This window comes from Tachyglossus aculeatus, chromosome 2 (assembly GCF_015852505.1).
Source record: "Tachyglossus aculeatus isolate mTacAcu1 chromosome 2, mTacAcu1.pri, whole genome shotgun sequence".
NCBI classification, from domain to species: domain Eukaryota; kingdom Metazoa; phylum Chordata; class Mammalia; order Monotremata; family Tachyglossidae; genus Tachyglossus; species Tachyglossus aculeatus.
In genome coordinates, this window is record NC_052067.1 from 62,621,220 (window position 1) to 62,640,544 (window position 19,325).

General features: G+C 42.1%; 1 protein-coding gene across 8 annotated transcripts in view; it reads right to left on the bottom strand.

The window, feature by feature from the left end:
- The window catches only part of ZDHHC14 (zinc finger DHHC-type palmitoyltransferase 14), a 309,503-nt gene that overhangs the window by 5,199 nt on the left and 284,979 nt on the right, over positions 1-19,325 (bottom strand). For 5 of the 8 annotated variants that reach the window (XM_038740357.1, XM_038740337.1, XM_038740329.1 and 2 more), the window contains one exon: positions 17,174-17,276. In XM_038740357.1, the coding sequence (XP_038596285.1) occupies positions 17,174-17,276 (103 nt within the window). Of the gene's footprint in view, positions 1-5,352; positions 5,478-12,013; positions 12,137-17,173; positions 17,277-19,325 lie in introns of those variants that run through there. The other 3 variants (XM_038740346.1, XM_038740374.1, XM_038740383.1) reach the window with 3 other exon arrangements.

The following is a 19,325-nucleotide window of genomic DNA, read 5'->3' on the forward strand; positions in this document are numbered from 1 at the left end:
ATTATCTTGGCCCCTCCTACCTCACTCTGCTGTTCTACTACAACCCATCCTGTATACTTCGCTCCTCTAATGCAGATCTACTCACTATACCTCAATCTTGTTTATCTCACTGCTGATCTCTCGCCCACGTCCTGCCTCTGGCCTGGAATGCCCTCCCTCTTCATATCTGACAGAAAATTACACCCCCACTTCAAAGCCTTACTGAAAGCACATCTCCTCCAAGAGGCTTTCCTTGACTAAGCCCTCATTTCCTCTTCTCTCACTTCCTTTTGCATTGTACTGATTTGCTCTCCCTGCCCTCCTCAGCCCCACAGAACCTATGTACATATCAAAAATTTATTTATGTTAGTGTCTGTCTCCCCCTATAGACTGTAAGCTTGTTGTAGGTAGGTCTAGCACATTTAGAAGGAGTGTTGCTTATCGGATAGTGCACAGGCCTCGGAGTCAGAAGGACCTAGGTTTTAATCCTGCCTTCATCACATGTCTGCTGTGTGACTTTAAGCAAGTCACTTCACTTCTCTGGGCCTCAGTTACCTCATCTATAAAATGGGGATTAAGACTGTGAGTCCCATGTGGGACAGGGACTGTGTCAAATCTGATTAACGTGTATCTACCCCAATGCTAGGACAGGGCTTGGCATGTAGTAAGAACTTAAAAAATACTATTATTATTATTATTATTACCAACTCTGTTATATTGTAATCTAGTACTCTCCCAAGTGCTTAGTACAGTGTTCTGCACACAGTAAGCAGTCAATAAATCTGATTGTTTGACTGATAGTCATGACAAGGTCGAAGTCCTTTGTCTTGGGCAATGGAAAAACATTAATTTCCCACCTCTAGAATGTAAGTTCGTTCATTCATTCAATCGAATTTATTGAGCACTTATTGTGTGCAGAGCACTGTGGGCAGGGAAAGTTCATTGTAAGCAGGGAAAATGTCTACTAACTCCGTTGACTCCTACTCTCCTATTTGCTTAGACTAGTGCTTGGTACACATAAGTGCTCAATAAATATCATTAACTGATTACTACTGAGTTGCTTAAAGAGAAAATTCAAGCCTCAAGACTGATCTTCTTCCCTGGATGACTCAGACCACAGCCAAATGAACTGCAAAACAAACAAAAACAAGCCAAAGCCAAATGTTGGAGTCACTGGGTCATCTACATGCCTCCTAAGAATGCTGACCTGGCATCCTTTTATATTTATCAGTCTGCACTTCATCAAAAAAATCAACAGGCCAGAAGGGTGTCTTACGAGCCCAGAATGTACTGTGAGTTTTGGCTCACAGCCAACTTGGAAGTTTTCTGTCTTCTTGCTGGACTTTTCAATGGTGTAATGGCCCTTTATGTTTTCTGACTATTGGCTGTACACAGTATTAAAAGCAGTCTAACTGCTTAGGCTCTAGAAGGCTGGTTTCATGTTCATGGTAGTTTTTTTTTTCCAAAATACCATTCATTTGTTGAGGAAATGGGTTCAGTCTTTGCTGTGTGGAAGAGTAAGATAGGGTTATGCTTAAATACTACTTTTACTAAACTGGATGCCATGTTCTCTGCAGTGAATGTAAGAGCATAAACTCCATTCTGGGACAGACCAATAGTCTATCCAACCCAGGATAACACTGTTTTCCAAAGCCCAATTCATGGGCAAATGTGGTCCAGAATGGCAGTTGGTATATGCTACTATCAGAATAAAATGTAATAATAATAGCAACACAGTACAGTGTTAAGCGCTTAGTACAGTGCTCTGCACACAGTAAGTGCTCAATAAATACGATTGAATGAATTGATGAATGTTGTTGAATATGAGCACTATTTTTATAAATGTTAATATCCACTGAAAAGGGCTAATTTGGGGAAGAATACATACAAATGCATCATTATATTTACTGCTCACTGGTGTTTTATGGTGGATGGACAGTATTACTATGCAACCTGCTACGTACTATCTCATCTATTGAGTGGCCAGCTTTGATAGAGACTTTGGGAATTCTTGCAGGATACCATGTTAATTAATCAATTATATTATTGAGCACTTAATGTGTGCAGAACACTATACTAAGGACTTGGGAGAGTACAATATAACAGAGTTGAAAGACAATGTCCCTGAGCACATTGAGCTTACAGTTTAGAGGGAAGGGTAGCTATTAACACAAATGAATAAATTACGGATATATATATATATATATATATAAGTATATATATATAAATATATATATATTTAAGTACTGTGGAGCTGAGGGAGGGGTGAATAATGGGTGCAAATCCAAGTGCTAGGGAGATGCAGAAGGAAGTGGGAGAAGAGGGGGTTAGCTTGGGAAGGCCGCTTGGAGGAGATGTCCTCTTGACTGTAAGCCCGTTGTACGCAGGGATTGTCTCTCTTCATTGCCATACTGTACTTTCCAAGTGCTTAGTACAGTGCTCTACACACAGTAAGCACTCAGTAAATACGATTGAATGAATGTGCTTTAAATAAGGCTGTGAAGGTGGGGAGAGTAATCATCTGTCAGATATGAAGAGGGAGGATGTTTCAGGCCAGAGGAAGGATGTGGGCAAGATGTCGGCAGCAGATAAACAAGATCGAGGTACAGTGAGTAGGTTGGCATTAAAGGAGTGATGTGTGCAGGCTGGGTTATGAAAGGAAATCAGGGAGGTGAAATAGGAGGGGGCAAGGTGCTTTATAACTAATGGTAAAGAGTTTCTGTTTGATGCAAAGGTGGACGGGCAACCACTGAAGGTTCTCGAGGAGTGGGGAAACATAGAATGAAGGGTTTTTTAGAAAAATGATCCAGGCAGCAGAGTGAATTATGGACTAGAGTGGAGAAGAGACAGGAAGCAGGGAGGTGAGTGAGGAGGGTGATGCAACAAAAGCACCAATCAATGCTTGCAAAAAGAGAGGGAGATTTGCCCTCTTTAACATCCTTCCACAAGAACAGCGATGTAATTTTCTTTGAGAATTCCTATTCCACAACCTTGGTGCCAGAGCCATCCTTTTTCAATAATTCCAGCTAAATATACGTGGGGCCACACATCAAGTAAATGAAAACAGTTTCTTTCTACTTGGAAAAGCGGTAGCAATTTCTTTTGGCCATACCCCACCTAAACATGCTTTTTCGGGTCTTTGTTAAAGACTTACTTTGTGCCAAGTACTATACTAAGTGCTAAAGTATATACAAGTCTTGAGGCAATACTCTCATTCCGAAAGCTACATTCCCCATTTGCTCCTTATATAATATCAAAACACCATTTATTTAAGGTAGTTGTTCAGTGCTTGTCCATGTGCTCATCTCTCCTTTCTATGTATGTCATATTCTCCCCCTCTCTAGACTGTAAGTTCATTGTGGGCACGGAATGTCACTGTTTATTGCTGTACTGTACTTTCCCAAGTGCTTAGTACAGTGCTCTACACACAGTAAGCACCAAATAAGTATGACTGGATGAATGAATGAATATCATCTGTCTTGAATTGAAAGCTCATGAAGTTCAGGGAGACTGTGGCTTAATTCAGTCATTCTATCCCTCAAAGAATAAGTATTATTGAGTACTATGTGCAGACCATTGTACTAAGCACTTAGGAGAAACTACAGTAGAGTAAGTAGACATGGACCCTGCCCTCAAGGACTTTACAATGTAGTGGGAGAGATAGACATTAAATCACAAGTAGAGGAAGCAACTTAAGTATGTACACAGGTGCTGAGATAATTACCTTTGTACAGCACCCAATACTGTGCCACATGTAAAGAGACGAGAAGCAGCATGGTCTAGTGGATAGAGCACAGGTCTGGGAGTCACGAGGACCTGGGTTTCAATCCCGAATCCACCACTTGTCTGCTGTGTGACCTTGGGCAAGTTCCTTAACTTCTTTGTGTCTCCATTCCCTCATCTGTAACATGGGGATTAAGACTGTGAGCTCCATGTGGGACATGGATTGTGTTCATTCATCCATTCAATCATATTTATTGAGCACTTACTGTGGGCAGAGCACTGTGCTAAGTGCTTGGGAGAGTACAATACAATAAACAAACAGATACCCTGCCCACAATGAGCTTACAGCCCAACCTGGTTAGCCTGTACCTACTCCAGCACTTAGGACAGTGCCTAGCACAAAGTAAGAACCTAACAAATACCATGAAAAAGAGAGGGGTGTTCCATAACTAATGTTTGATGAAGATGGATAAAGCTAAGTTGAGATTCAGTTCTGGGAGAGGAGTCCTAAATCCCCTAAAGGTTGAGTCCTCTCTAATTTTCTTAATTGATTACTCAGGCCACATTTCAATCTTTCTGTTCCTACCAACTTCAAACTTAAGGGAAGATGAACTGGGAGTCCTCCTTTCGGTGTCAACTATACATTTGGATCTGTACCCTTTCAGCACTTGATATCCACCTCACCCTCATAGCACTTTTGTACAAATCCAGACATATGGGAAGCAGCATGCCCTAGTAGAAAGAGCACAAGCCTGGGAGCCTGAAGACCCGGGTTTTAATCCCGGCTCTGTAACTTGCCTGCTATGTGTCCATGGGTAAATCATTTAGCTTCTCTGGGACTCAGTTTCCTCATCTGTAAAATGGAGTTTCAGTGATTCTTCTCCCTCCTGCTTGAACTGTGAGTGTCCTGTGGAACAGGTATTGTGTCTGGCTTGATTAACTTGTACCTACCCCAGAGCTCAGAACAGGGCTTGACACATAGTACACTATTAACAAATATCACTACTATTATTATTAGGACCCCTTATTTATTTTAATATCTATTTCCTCTCTAGGCTGTATATTCCTGTAGTCAGGGAACCCACCTACCAACTTTATTGCACTGTACTCTCTCAAGTGCTTAGTATAGTGCTCTGCACCTGGTAAGTGCTAAATAAATACCATTGATTGATTGATCTTATTTTTAGTGTGCTTGTTGCCCAGAAAAAAGGTTTTGATTCAAATTGACTTTTGGGCAGAACATGGCTTCCCAAACATTCCAACTGCTCATTTATTCTTTTCCAGACCAGATCTGAGAGAAGGAGTGTGGTCTAATGGAAAATGTCTGGGCCAGGGAGTCAGAGGCCCAGGCTCTGCTAGTTGTCTGCTGTGTGATCTTGGGCAAGTCACTTACCTTCTCTGTGCCTCAGTTACCAAATCTGTAAAATGGGGATTAAAGTTATGAGACTCATGTAGGTCATGGCCTGTGTCCAATCTACCTTGTATCTACCTCAGCACTTAGTACAGTGCTTGGCACACAGTAAGCGTTTAACAAATATCATTAAATAAAAGATAATAAAAAAGATAATGTTGAACTTCTAGTTTGCTATGCCATGTGAGTTTAAGTTTTACTAAATTAAAAGAGAAGATAGAAACAATTCTGTTGCTTACTTAAGTCCTTCCTCCTTTCTGATATGAAACACATGCTTTTTCAAAAATGTTAGTACCGTGCTCAACACCTCTTTAAATGTGCTTCTTTCAGCCTATTAGGGATACAGTATATGAGTTTCTTCATGCTAAAGAAAAAAATAAATCCCAAATCATCCAAGGTGAAGTAGGCATGCTTATTGACTTTTTTAAATGTATGAAACAGCAGTGTAGAAGTAAAACATTTCAGCCTTTAGAAAAATGTCTGCTCTTAGTCAAAACATGCTTGTTATTTAATTTGATTTCACAGCTTATTTTAAAATCAAGTTAAAAGACAAGTGATTCCTCCTTCCCTGTCTTTCCCTATAATTTAGGTTTTTTTAAACCCTAATTGTTAGACTTTCTTATTACCAAAATTCAGCTCTCCTGGTGATTCCATTTTTGTCATTTTCAATTATGGTCATTTTGAAGACTAGCAGTACTATATAAAAATGTTCTTATGTAGTTTCCTATCATTCCTAAAATTACTTGAAAACTATTTGGCACATATTCAAGATGAAAGTAGTTTAGAGAGTCATACCTACATTTTGCATCCAGGGAACTTGACAGCATAGTGGATTCAATTTTTTCAAGTGAGCATTCCCCTTGTCTGCACAAGAAACTCCAAACGCCACAGGGAAATTGAGAGGTGAGGTGACATTCTCTACTTGTCATGTAGACTATTCCAATTGTGATTGCCTTATGGATTTCCTACCTAATGACAAGTATAACTCTTACTTATGTTCCATGCAGTGATTCACAATAATGACTTTTTTTCACATGACTCATTTTGAAGAGATTCTTGTCTTCATGTAAAAGTTACTGGTGGAATCATGAGATCTGGAGTAAAACAACTACAGCTAAGAGGAAGATAGATTTTCTCGAGACTGTAAACTCCTTGAAGGCAGGGATCATATCTTATAACTCCTCTGTACTTTCTCAAACACTGTGTCTGCTTTCTCAAACACATTCTATGCAGGAGGGAGAACAGGTACTGAATCTCCATTTTGCAGATGAAGGAACAGAGAATCTGAGAAGTGAAGTGACTTGCCCAAGGTCACACAGCAGACAAGTGGTGGAGCCTGAAATAGAACCCAAGTCCTGTAACTCCCAAGCCTATGCTCTTTCCACTAGGCCCTGCTGCTTCCCAGAATCTGCACAGGGAAAATAGAAGCCTCAGCCCCAAGCCAGTATTTGCAAATATTACATAGGTAATATCAGTGATGTCTCCAGGCCTCTCTGAATGGCATTAGAGGTTTCCCCAGCCCCTCACTCTGCCTTTCCACCTGGCTACCCCAATGATGGCCTCTCAATCCATGGAGGCCAACAGCAGAGATGGGGTAGAACAGCATAGAGCCCCTCAGCAATCCCAGGCAGCAGCTATTAATTAGCTACTCACTGAACCTACTCACTCTACCTTAATCTCGTCTATCTCACCACTGACCCCTCATCCACAACCTGCCTCTCGCCCAAACACTCTCCCTCTTCATATGTAACAGACGGTCACCCACCCGACCTTCAAAACTTTATGAAAAGCACAGAGGCCTTCACCAAGTCCTCTTTTCCCATTCCTTCTGTGTCACCTTTGCACTTGGATTTATTCACTCCCCTCTTACCCCATTGCAGCACTTATGTACATAGCTGTAATGTAATTATTTATATTAATGTCTGTCTCCCCATTTGGACTGTAAACTTGCTGTGGTCTTGGAATGTGTCTACCAACTCTGTCGTATTGTATGCTCCCAAGGGCTCAGTACAGTGCTCTGCACACAGTAAGCACTCAATAAATATAGCTAATTGACTGACTGATGAGCTCCTAGGCTAATAATGAAACAAAAGCACACCCAAAAGGGCAACGGATAGACTATGGTTGATCCAAAGGCACTGGGTGTGGATCCCTCATCAGTTTGGAGATGAGGTTGGAGATGTTGTGCATTACAAAACATGGAGGTCCACACACTTTGGGGGAGGAGGTGGTCCTGTATGTCCTTTGCAGACTTGAGTACAGCTTCAAATTCCTCCAAACTGGGCCAATTTTGAGGAAACTGAGTTTTGCTGGGATCATGGTAACTCCCAACCCTGCTTGCCTCCTTTATCTCTTCCTTTTTTTTAAATTTTCCCTTCTTTGTGGATCTATCTCTACTTGTTTGTAAATGTTTAATGTTCCTCTCCTTTAATCTTCTCTTTTCTTTTTTTCCCCCCAGGGCCTGCTGCACATGTATTTTATATTTTAGCCACTAGAGGGTATCCCCACTCCTCACACTCTCTATTGGCCTCCCTTTCAGGGCGTTGTTCTATTCGGCACATGCCTAGAAAGGTCTCTGGGTAACGGAATATTTTTCACAACACCCCAGAAAACTGAAAAATGCTGCTCAAGTCCCTAAGAAAATGCACCACTGCTCCCCTTCATCTCACCTTTCCGAGGAACCTGTAAAAGACCTTAAATCATCAAAGCAAGCCAAAACCTCGGTGGGGCACTGGCGAAAAACACTTTTGGCTGAAGAGAAAATAATGAAATCCTTTAATGTGGCAGTGATAAATCATTCTGGCAGCTGATTTACTGTTCAAATGAAATTTCAGTATTCAAATGCAAAAGCAGATTATAAATTCAGGTTCTACAAGGCTACTCAGATTATCACTTAATGTTTCATTTTTAAACCGTCAAAAATCTAATTTAACTTCGCTTCAGGAACATTCATTTTATCTAAACAGATTTAATTGAGGGACAAGGTTGCGTTTATAGATTAAATGCTGCTAAAATCAGAAGAGTGAATTATTCTAGAATAAGCATGGAATAAGAATAAATATAATCAGCTTTTTTTCGTAAGCATGCACCATAACTTAATTCCAGAACTTCTGTTAAAGGGGACGGTGGTAGGTCCACAGTAAATGTTAAAGGTTGATAATAAAATTAATGATACAGGAAAAAACTCCTAAATGAATTGTAAAAATAAATAATAACAAGAATAATGATCATGTTATTTGCTAAGCAGTTACGTGCCACGCACTGTTCTAAGCCCTGGGTCACAGTAAGTGTTCAATAAATACAATTGAATTAATCTATATTCCAATCAGTCATGGTCCCTGTTTCACAAGGGGCTTACAACCTAAGGGAGAAGGGAGAACAGGTATTTAAATAACATTTTTCTGATGAGGAAACTGAGTCTCAGAGAAATTAAGAGACTCATCCAAAGTTCTAGAAATGGGACTCACTAACCCAACTTGCACACTTCCCCCCTTCAAAGCCCTGCTGAAAGCTCATCTCATCCAGGAGGCCTTCCCAGACTGAGCCCCCCATTTCCTCTGCTCCTCCTCCCCTCCCCACAGCCCCTACTTCCTCCCTATGCTCTACCCCACTCCCTGCCTCACAGCACTTGTGTATATATGTATATATTTATTGTTCTATTTATTTTACTAATGACGTGTATATATCTATAATTCTATTTATTTATATTTATGCTATTGATGCCTGTCCCCTTGTTTTGTTTTGCTCTGGTGTCTGTCTCCCCCCTTCTAGACTGTGAGCCCGTTGGGTAGGGCTTGTCTCTGTTGCCGAACTGTACTTTCCAAGTGCTTAGTACAGTGCTTTGCACACAGTGCTCAATAAATACGACTGAATGAATGAATGAATGAACTAGAATCCGGAATACTTTACTCCCAGCCCTGTGTTCTAGCACAGGATCTGTTACATGGAAAGGGAAGCTTTTATTTTTGAACTGCCATGCACACCCACCACTAAGAAGCTGTCCAGAAGGGCTCAATTCTATCCCCTGAGACCAGTAGTTTTGAGGAATCTTTCCCCTTCTTTCTTTACCCTTTACCCTGAAACCAATCTCAGAGCAAGGCCTGGAAGTTGACAGCTCTGGGGGCTTCTTTTGCAGAAAACTCCCCACTGAGTTCACTTCCCCCTCCTCCAGACCAGTCCAAATGACAGCATTTCCTTCTCAGAATGAGAATTCAGGCTTCTTAGTGAATGGAAGGAGCTGGTCTCCCAGACCAACATACTGTAATGAAAAGGCATACATTACAAGGTTTGAAAGTTACAGGTATCCTACCAATCATGTGACCACCACATTTGAGATGGAAGATCTCTTTCGTTTTGCTTTTAAAGAACTCCATTTAAGTCTCAAAATACAAAATAATCGGGTAGGATACAGTCCCTGTTCCACATGGGGCTCATGGTCAAAGGAGGAGAGAAATCAGGTAGGTATTTAATCCCCATTTTACAGATGAGGAAACAGACACACAGAAGACTTGCCTAAGGTCCCACAGTCGGCAAGTGGACCCCTCTTCTGATCAAACCTTCCTGTCTGCTGCAATTTGATTATATGATATTCTCTCAAGTGCTTAGTACAGTGCTCTACAATACAGGAAGCACAAAATAAACTGATTGCTGCAGTGGCAATTGACTGATTGATTGATTGCTGCAGAGGAAATTCCACTCCAGCTGTGATGGAATTTTCATGAATTACATGCAACTCGCTCAAAAGATTGTGGATGATTAGAGGCCTCCTGCAACTCCAGGCCAACATGTTCAGGAATATTCTCAGCTTTAAATTTATCTTGATAATGGATTAGAGAGAGATTTAAATTATTAAGTAGCACAAGTGCAGAAAATGACTTTAAAAAAAGAAGTGTGGAATTCTTTGGCAATCTAACAGCTACTGCAATTACAGTCCACATGAGGTTCTCAAAGGATTTATGGTAAGACAATGTTGAATGCAAAGAGAAAATACCACCTTCATGATTTACAATTCTGAAATGCTTGAACAATATTCTGTACCAAAAAAATGGGCTTCTCTGTTTTTGTCTCTGTATTTCCCAATAATAAACATTTAGAAACCTAGGAGAGGAATGGGTAAAAACGGAAATGAATCACAAACAAACTTTATTGTAGTGTACTCTCTCAAGTGCTTAGTACAATGCTCTGCACACTGTAAGCACTCAATAAATATCATGGATAAAAACAAATCACATATGCTTTAGTGGAGATACCTGCATATATTTCTAGAACACTGAGTACCATTTTGTAATGTGTTCAATATTTCTATATTTCATATTATTATTCCTCCATGACCAGTCAGAAATGCTCTGAGGTCACATTACCTGCCAACTTGATTCATCTATTTGACTTTCTGAATAACCACTCTGGAGAGCTATATCTTTATCATTCTCTGAGTAATCTCTTTCTCTCTTTGTATTCATCTTTCTCTATTGGTCTCTGTGCATGTTTTTCTGTTTATCTCTATGTTGCCTCCATTTCCTCCATTCTTCTCTCCTTCCCCCTTTCTTAAACACTGCCCTATCTTCCATAAATCATCTCTCACTCTCTCCCTCCACTCTCCTCCAAGAAAATATAGCCTCTTTACTAAAATCTTCCTCCACACTGAATTCAATTTTCCTACTGCTTAGGTTACTCCCACAATGTAAGACAGTCAGCTTAGTGAGATGAAATCTATGTCTTTCTCTCTTACACACTTTCTCCTGGGTCATCAGGATATTAGTTATGACACTAAGCAGCAACTTATTTAATAAAAGTCTTGTGACCTGGATTGGCCTGCAGCTGATAATGCAGATTCCACAAGTAGCTTAATTTTCTACCAAAGCCCAAGTCACTCCCTGATTTAATAGCATGCTAGCCCATTGTGTTCCAGGCTGAATTCTGCTGAATCCCAAAGCAGTCCTGAGTTTTATTGGGTGTCAAGGGCCTCCTCAGAATTCCAGGCACTGGACCAGCTCCATGCCTGAGCTCTCTCTGGCCTTCAGGGCTTGGGAGTGTATCCAACAAAGCTTGAATCACCTTCCTTCTCTGCTGCCCAGGTGTGAACCCACCTGACTCCTCTGAGTAAACACAGCTTTGAGGTTTGGTATTGGAAGTACCTTGGAGGGCAAGGTGAGCTGGTTACCGGTTATCAATGATTCACCACCACTTGACTCCTCTGAGTAAACATAGCTTTGAGGTTTGGTATTGGGAGTAGCTTGGAGGGCAAGGTGAGCTGGTTACCGGTTATCAATGATTCACCACAATTACAGTAAATGCCCCGGAACCCTAAAACTAGTTTTTTTTGTAATGGTATTTGTTAAACGCTTATTATGTGGCCAAGCACTGTACTAAGTGCTGGGGAAGATACAAGCTAATCAGGTTGGACACAGTCCATGTCCCACATGGGGTTTACACTCTTAATCCCCATTTTTCCGGTGAGGTAACTAAGGCACAAAGAAATTAAGTGACATACCCCAAGGTCACACAGCAGACACGTGGGAGAGTTATATTCAAGATAAAGGCAATACGCTTATACAGTGTTTATGGTCCCGAGGTAAAGCCAGTATCTTGATGTACACAAAGATAATATTAGAGAAATTGTAGTTTAGTGTGTACAGGAAAAAGAACTGGCACACTAAATTGTCTAATCCAGGGTCTGCAACTTTACCATATTGAAAGAGCTAAATAAAATAAAATCTTTGAGCGGTTGGCATGCAAAAAGCCAATCACACAATTTAAGTTGAACAGTCGGGGGAGAAGAGAAGGAAAGAAAAAGTAAGAGGAAGAGAAAGAGAAACAAATAACAAACATTCCTTACACCACTCTAGACTGAAATGCTTGTGGTCAAGGATCATGTCTACCCCTTTGTTGTAATCCTCTTACCCCACCAATCCACCACTGTAGTCCACGACTGCAGCGCTAGCACATGTGGGAAGCCCACTGCCCAGCGTGGTGGCTGCTTTTGTCCCTGGCATGGGGTATGGTTCCCTGCTGCTGCATCAGCACCTGTGGAGAGCGAGGCATCGACTGCAAGAGCTGTTATTGCTCCTACTCCTGCACTTCCCTCTCCAGGACCCAGCTAACCACTGTGTGCTGGGTAGGGAAGCAGCAAGGCATAGTGGAGAGAGCACAGGCCGGGTAGCCAGAAGGCCATGGGTTCTAATCCCAGTTCCGCCACTTGTTTGCTGTGTGGCCTTGGGCAAAGTCACTTCACTTCTCTGTGCCTCAGTTACCTCATCTATAAAATGTGGGTTGAGACTGTAAACACCATGCAGAACAGGGACTGTGTCCAACTCCATTGGCTTGTATCCACTCCAGCACTTAGCACAATGTCTGGCACATGGTAAGTGCTTAACAAATACCATAATAGTGATGATAGTATTATTATTATGTGTCACTATGCACTGGCACCGAGTGCTTAGTGCCAGACTTGGCTGGCCAGCTTTGGGGAATGGAGGGGGGAGGGTGGAAATCCAGAACAGCTCCAGACTGCCTGCTGACCGGTGAGGTCAGTGGGGCCCTCACCACTTTCCAGGATGAGGATACATCCTTCCAGCAGAGGCTGAGGACTGGAAGCTCATCCTTCTAGACTGTAAGCTTGTTGTGGGAAGGGAATGTGTCTTTTTCTTGTTATATTTAATCTCCCAAGCACTTAGTACAGTGCCCTGCAGACAGTAGGCACTCAATACCTGCACTGACTGACAGACTGGCTGGAATTACCATCTTAACTTCTTCTCAGCCCTTTTCTGGATCAAAGGGGAGGGGTAGCAAATTGCTTCTTTCCCAGAGAACTGGGAGGGAGAAGGTAACACTGTGGCCCTCAGGTGCCAAGTCCTCCCCTGGAGTGAATGCCTATATAGGGGAGCCACACCTGGCATCAAGAAGAGTCACATCTGGCTTGTGAGCCTAAGGTTCCCAACCCCTGATCTGGTCTTTCGATCTGACCTAGTTACAACTTGAGAAGATCACCATGCCTTGTTTTTTTTTTTTAATCTGTAAAATGGGGATAATAATACTTGCCGGTGTCCTAAGGAATAAAATACGTTGCCCATTACTTTGGAAAAATACATTGTTTTACAAATTCATGTTGTCCTAATAATGAAGGCATCATTCCCACAGAGTAGAGGGACCATATCACTCTCCTAACATTATCAAAATCTGTCAAGGATGCCCATTATGTGTGACAGTCTGAATGACTCAAAGCAAAGGAATGCTAACATTTCTCCCCGAAGACTGGCTAAGTTTGGTCTGGTGGTCTTGAAATATTTTACCTCATTTCTCTGGTTTTTGCCAGCTCTGAAAAACAGCTAAGAACAGCATTAACTTGACCAAAAGCAGAACATATTCACAAAGACACACATAAAAGAACCAGGGAAAATCCTGGAATTCAGCTGGTATAGTAGTTCCCATTACTGCCAAGGGTCCTTTAACACTGGACAACATTTAATAGGCTCCCTCCTCTTGGTAAGTGTCAATTTCCTCTCTCTTTACTCTCTGTTGCTAGTGTTTCACCTCTCTCACTTCAGGATCTTCTTATTGTTCCCTTCCATTCCTGTAAATTATTACCAACTCCAATGCTTTAATTCTCCATTTATCCTGGCTCCTCAGCTCTTCCTTTTGCTCCTCTCCCCAAGACAGACTCATAATGCAGATGCCAAAAGTTGCTGGGCAAGAATAGACATTGACAAAAAACAATGAACAATGAATTCTTTCACTGGGTCAGAAGTCAGACTGCAGCAGTGTCAGTCACCACTCTCGGACTGTTCAGAGTTGTGGATCTCTCCTCACGTCTATTTTTACCCGACCAAGAGGTGTTCCTTCCTTATAGGTGGTTCCTGTTGTACCACAGGGCTCCATGTCAGGATGTGAAGGGTGGCCAGAAACCCCGGAATGATAATAATAATAACTGTGGTATTTGTTAAGCACTTTCTATGTGCCAAGCAATTGTTCTAAGCACTGGAGTAGATATAAGGTAATCAGGTCCAACACAATCCTACATGGGGCTCACATACTTAATTCCCATTTTACAGATGAGGGGACTGAGCTACAGAAAAGTTAAGCTACTTGCCCATGGTCACACAGCAGGCACATGGCAGAGCTGGGATTACAAACCATGTCCTCTGAGACCCAGCCCCTGCTCTTTCCCCTAGGCCATGCTGCTTCCCAGAAGCTGCTGGATGGCAAGATGAAAAAGAGTACTGACCAGAAGGATGGGCAGAAATTACACTTATAAGAACACAAAGAACACAACTTGCGGCACAGTGATGGAATGGCTGGGAAACAAGAGCAGCTTAAGGATAGTTAAATTTGACATACAGCCACCAGAAATTTGAAGGCTCTTTAGGAATCTTCAGCCTCTGAGGTGAAGAGATGCAAATAGCGATAGCATCTAAAACCAGCAACTCCAGCCAGGTAACCATTCATTCATTCATTCATTCATTCATTCAATTGTATTTATTGAGCACTTACTGTGTGCAGAGCACTGTACTAAGCGCTTGGGAAGTACAAGTTGGCAACATATAGAGATGGTCCCTACGCAACAGCGGGCTCACAGTCTAGAAGGGGGAGACAGACAACAAAGCATTCAGACAGGTGTCAAGTCATTCCCTGTCCCACATGGGGCTCACAATCTTAATCCCCATTTTACAGATGAGGCAACTGAGGCCCAGAGAAGTAAGCGATTTGCCCAAGGTCACACAGCAATTGGCAGACTCAGGATTAGAACCCAGGCCCTCTCACTTCCAGGGCTGTGCTTTCTTCTAGTCCAAGATGGCTCAAAAGCCCTTCAGGGCAGCCCCATTCCTCAGACAGGCCCACACCCTTCCCCAGGGGTCCCAAGGTCTGTCCCAACTCCCGAGCCCCTCCCGGTGCCCTAATCCTGCTCTGCCCACTGAGCAGAGCTCCCAGGTAAAGCTTCCCGACAATCCTCAGCCTATACAGTTCATATGAGAGTATGTAAAGGGAGGAAATGGTAAATCTGACATCCTCTTAGAAAGCAGAGTTTTGCTTATGTGTCTTGGTAAAATGATCCCTTTTTTTAGGAGAAGCAGCATGGCCTAGTGGATAGGGTACAGTCTTGGGAGTCAGGAGGACCTGGAATCTAATCCCAGCTCCACCACTTGTCTGCTGTGTGGCTTTGGCACATCATCTCACTTCTCTGTGCCTCAGTTACCTCAACTGTAAAATGGGGATTAAGACTGTGAGCCCTATGTGGGAAAGGGACTGTTTCCAATCCAATTATCTTGTAACTACCCTAGTGCTTAGTACAGTGCCTGGCATATAGTAAGTGCTTAACATATACCACAATAATAATAATTATTATTATTTTTAGCTTTACACTCTGTCCTTTCCCCTTATCTGCATTGTATTTTGGTGTCTACCTTCCCTGTAAGCTCTTTTAGGGCAGGGCCTGCAACTATTTACTCTTTTGTACTGTCCCAAACATTTAGTATAGTGCTCGGCACAGAGTAAGTCTCAATAAACACTGCTGACTGATTAAAACAAATGAAGTAAACTGTGACACATAACCATCAAACTGGATGTAATTAAGTCATTTTCTGAAGCACTGAGCAAAGCAGAGCAACATATTTGAGAAGCTCTCAATCTGACATTCCAGTTACTAAGAGATACAAGGTGATCTGGATCCTTGTTATTTTTTTTTTCCTTATCCCCTTCCCTAGACCAAATGACCCCTGTGTCTGTTTTCAGGACTTCAGTCAAAGAGTGATCACGTATAGTGAGCCAAGCCTGCTCAAAACCAATCAATCAGTAGCATTTTTTGAGAGTGTGTCAAGACTGTATAGGCTGTGTGTGAAGCACTGTACTAAGCACTTGGGAGAGTACAGTACAGTAGGGTTCGTAGGCATGATCCCAACTCATAGGGAATCAGAGGACCTGGGTTCTCACCCTGGCTTTGTCACTTGTCTGCTGTGTGAGGTTAGTCAAGTCACTTAACTGCTCTGTGCCTCTGTTATCTCATCTGTAAAATGGGGGCTTAGATTTTGAGCCCTTTGTGGGACAGGGACTGTGGTTAACCTGATTATCTTGTATCTTTCAGTGCCTAGTTCAGTACCTGGAACATATTAAGCACTTAACAAATATGATAAAAAAAGGGAGTTTACTGTCTAGAGTGGGAGGCAGACATTAAAATAAACTACAGATGGGGACAAAGGAGAGGATGGAGCACCAAGGAAGATTCTTTTCTGGTCCACTGGTCTGCCCTGAGGATACCTGTCCCACAGACATAATAATTAATAATAATTATGGTAATTGTTAAGCCCTTACTATGTGCCAGGCACTGTACAAAGAGCTGGGGTGGACACAAGCAAACATGTTTCTCTGGCTGCTGGATGGCTTTCCCGGCACCCAACCCAACTTTCAAAGTTTGCACACGGTGCTTCTGATAGTAAAAAGTACAACAATCCAGGTACAAAGTATATGAACAAACAACTTCACCTTGTGCTTATGGCTTATCATAAGCCATAAAATTTACAGCTCATTATGGGCAGGGAACTCGTCTGCTAATTCTGTTGTACTGTGCTCTCACAAGTGCTTAGTACAGTGCTCTGCACAGAGTAAGTGCTCAACAAATACCATCGATTGACTGATTATCATCACCTTTGAGCCTACTAGTGCTTCCTCTGGGCTTCAACCTCGACTTCTGTCGCAGAACTCATTCATTCAATCTTATTTATTGAGCATTTACTGTGTGTAAAGCACTGTACTAAGGGCTTGGGAGAGTACAATATAACAATATAACAGACACATTCCCTGCCCACAACGATCTCACAGTCTAGAGGATGAGCATCAGAGATGAGATGGACTAGGATAAGAGCAGATTAGCCAGAAGTAAAGTCAAGAGGCCGAAAACCCACAGGAGGCCTAGAGAACTCCCTACTGGCAGGTTTAATAACAGATTTTTCCTCTTCTGAGGAGGCAGCTCAGTTCAGTGAGTTAATGACTTGATTAGTTCAGGTCAAAGCAGAAGAAGAGAAACATTTGGGGGGGGGCATCTGGTGCACATTACCAGCAGCTGACTCCTACCATGTTGCTTTGAGACTGTGTTGCGCCATACATTGTGATCCCGTTGGATGGCGCCACTGGCTGTGGGGTGTCGGGCTGGATGTACCCTCTTCGATCGATGAGGCTGTAACAGAATACAGCAGGGGAGTTAGAAACAGGCATGTTGGGATTTCCCCACTCTAAAAAAGATGCTGCTTACTGCATATCAGCTGGAAATAGGATATGTATTTTATTTATTCATTCATTCATTCAATCATATTTATTGAGCGCTCACTGTGTGCAGAAGCAGCATGGCTTGAGCACGGGCTTGGGAGTCAGAGGTCATGGGTTCTATTCCCAGATCCGCCACTTGTCAACTGTGTGACTTTGGGCAAGTCACTTCACTTCTCTGTGCCTCAGTTACCTCATCTGTAAAATGGGGAATAAGACTGTGAGCCCCACGTGGGACAACCCTATTACCTTGGAACACTGTGTGGCACATCATCAACATCATCATCAATCATATTTATTGAGCGCTTACTATGTGCAGAGCACTGTACTAAGCGCTTGGGAAGTACAAATTGGCAACATATAGAGACAGTCCCTACCCAACAGTGGGCTCACAGTCTAAAAGGGGGAGACAGAGAACAAAACCAAACATACTAACAAAATAAATAGAATGGATATGTACAAATAAAATAAATAAATAAATAAATAGAGTAATAATAAATAAATAAATAGAGTAATAGTATTAATAGTAATGGCACATAGTAAGCACTGAACAAATACCATTATTATTATTATTATTGTTATTACTAAGCACTTGGGAAGTGCAATTCAGCAACAAATAGAGATAGTCCCTGCCCACAACGGGCTAAATGTTGAGGTAGAAGCCACATGGCATAGTGGAAAGATTATTAATAATAATAATAATCACGGCATTTGTTAAGCATTTACTATGTGCCAGGTACTGTACTAGACGCTGGAGTGGATACAAGCAAATCAGGCCAGACACAGTCCCTGTCTCACATATGGCTCATGGTCTTAATCCCCATTTTACAGATGAGGTAACTGAGACACAGAGAAGCAAAGTGACTTGCCCAAGGTCACACAGCCAGACAAGTAGTGGAGCCAAGATTAGAGCCAGGTCCTTCTGACTTGATTAAGCGCTCAATAAATACGATTGATTGATCTAGTCTATTAATTTTATTTTGTTAATATGTTTGGTTTTGTTCTCTCTCTCCCCGTTCTAGACTGTGAGCCCACTGTTGGGTAGGGACTGTCTCTATATGTGGCCAACTTGTACTTCCCAAGCGCTTAGTACAGTGCTCTGCACACAGTAAGCGCTCAATAAATACAATTGATTGATTGATTCTGACTCCCAGTCCTATACTCTATTTACTAGGCCACCCTGCAAGGGCCTAAAGGTCTGAAGACCAGGGTTCAAATCCCACCTCCACCACTTGTTTGCTGTATGAACTTGGGCAAGTCATTTATCTTCTGAGTGTCTCAGTTTCCTCCTCTGCAAGTCAACTGTATTTATTGATAGCTGTGTGCAGAGCACTGTACTGAGTACTTGGGAGAGAACAATATAACTGAGTGGGCGGACAAGTTCTCTGCCCATAAATGGGGATTAAGAACCTGTCCCCCCTCGTTTTTTAAAAGGTATTAGTTAAGCGCTTATTATGTGCCATGCACTATACTAAGTGCTAGCATAGATACAAACTAAGCAGACTGGACATAGTCCATGTCCCACATGGAGCTCAAAGTCTTAATCCCCATTTTACAGATGAGAGAATTAAGGCACAGAAGTGAAGGGACTTGTCCAAGGTCACACAGCAAACCGGTGGCAGACCTGGGATTAGAATCCAGGTCCTTCTGACTTCCTGGTCAGTGTTCTATCCACGAGGGCATGTTGCTTCTCAATCTCCACCTTAGATTGTGAGCCCTATATGAGACCTGGGACTGTGTCTGACCTGACTATTTTATATCCCAGACCTTTGTACAGGTCTTGGCACAGAGTAAGTGCTTTACAAATACCACAATTAATGTTATTATTATTGTTATTACTATGCCTTTCATTTGTGAAGATGAGGTTTCTGTTGGTGAGATTCTACTGTTGGGTATGGGGAGGTGTTTTGTTCACCTGCTGTGTTTGCTCCTTCCCATGCCTGTCATAATTTCAAATTTATTG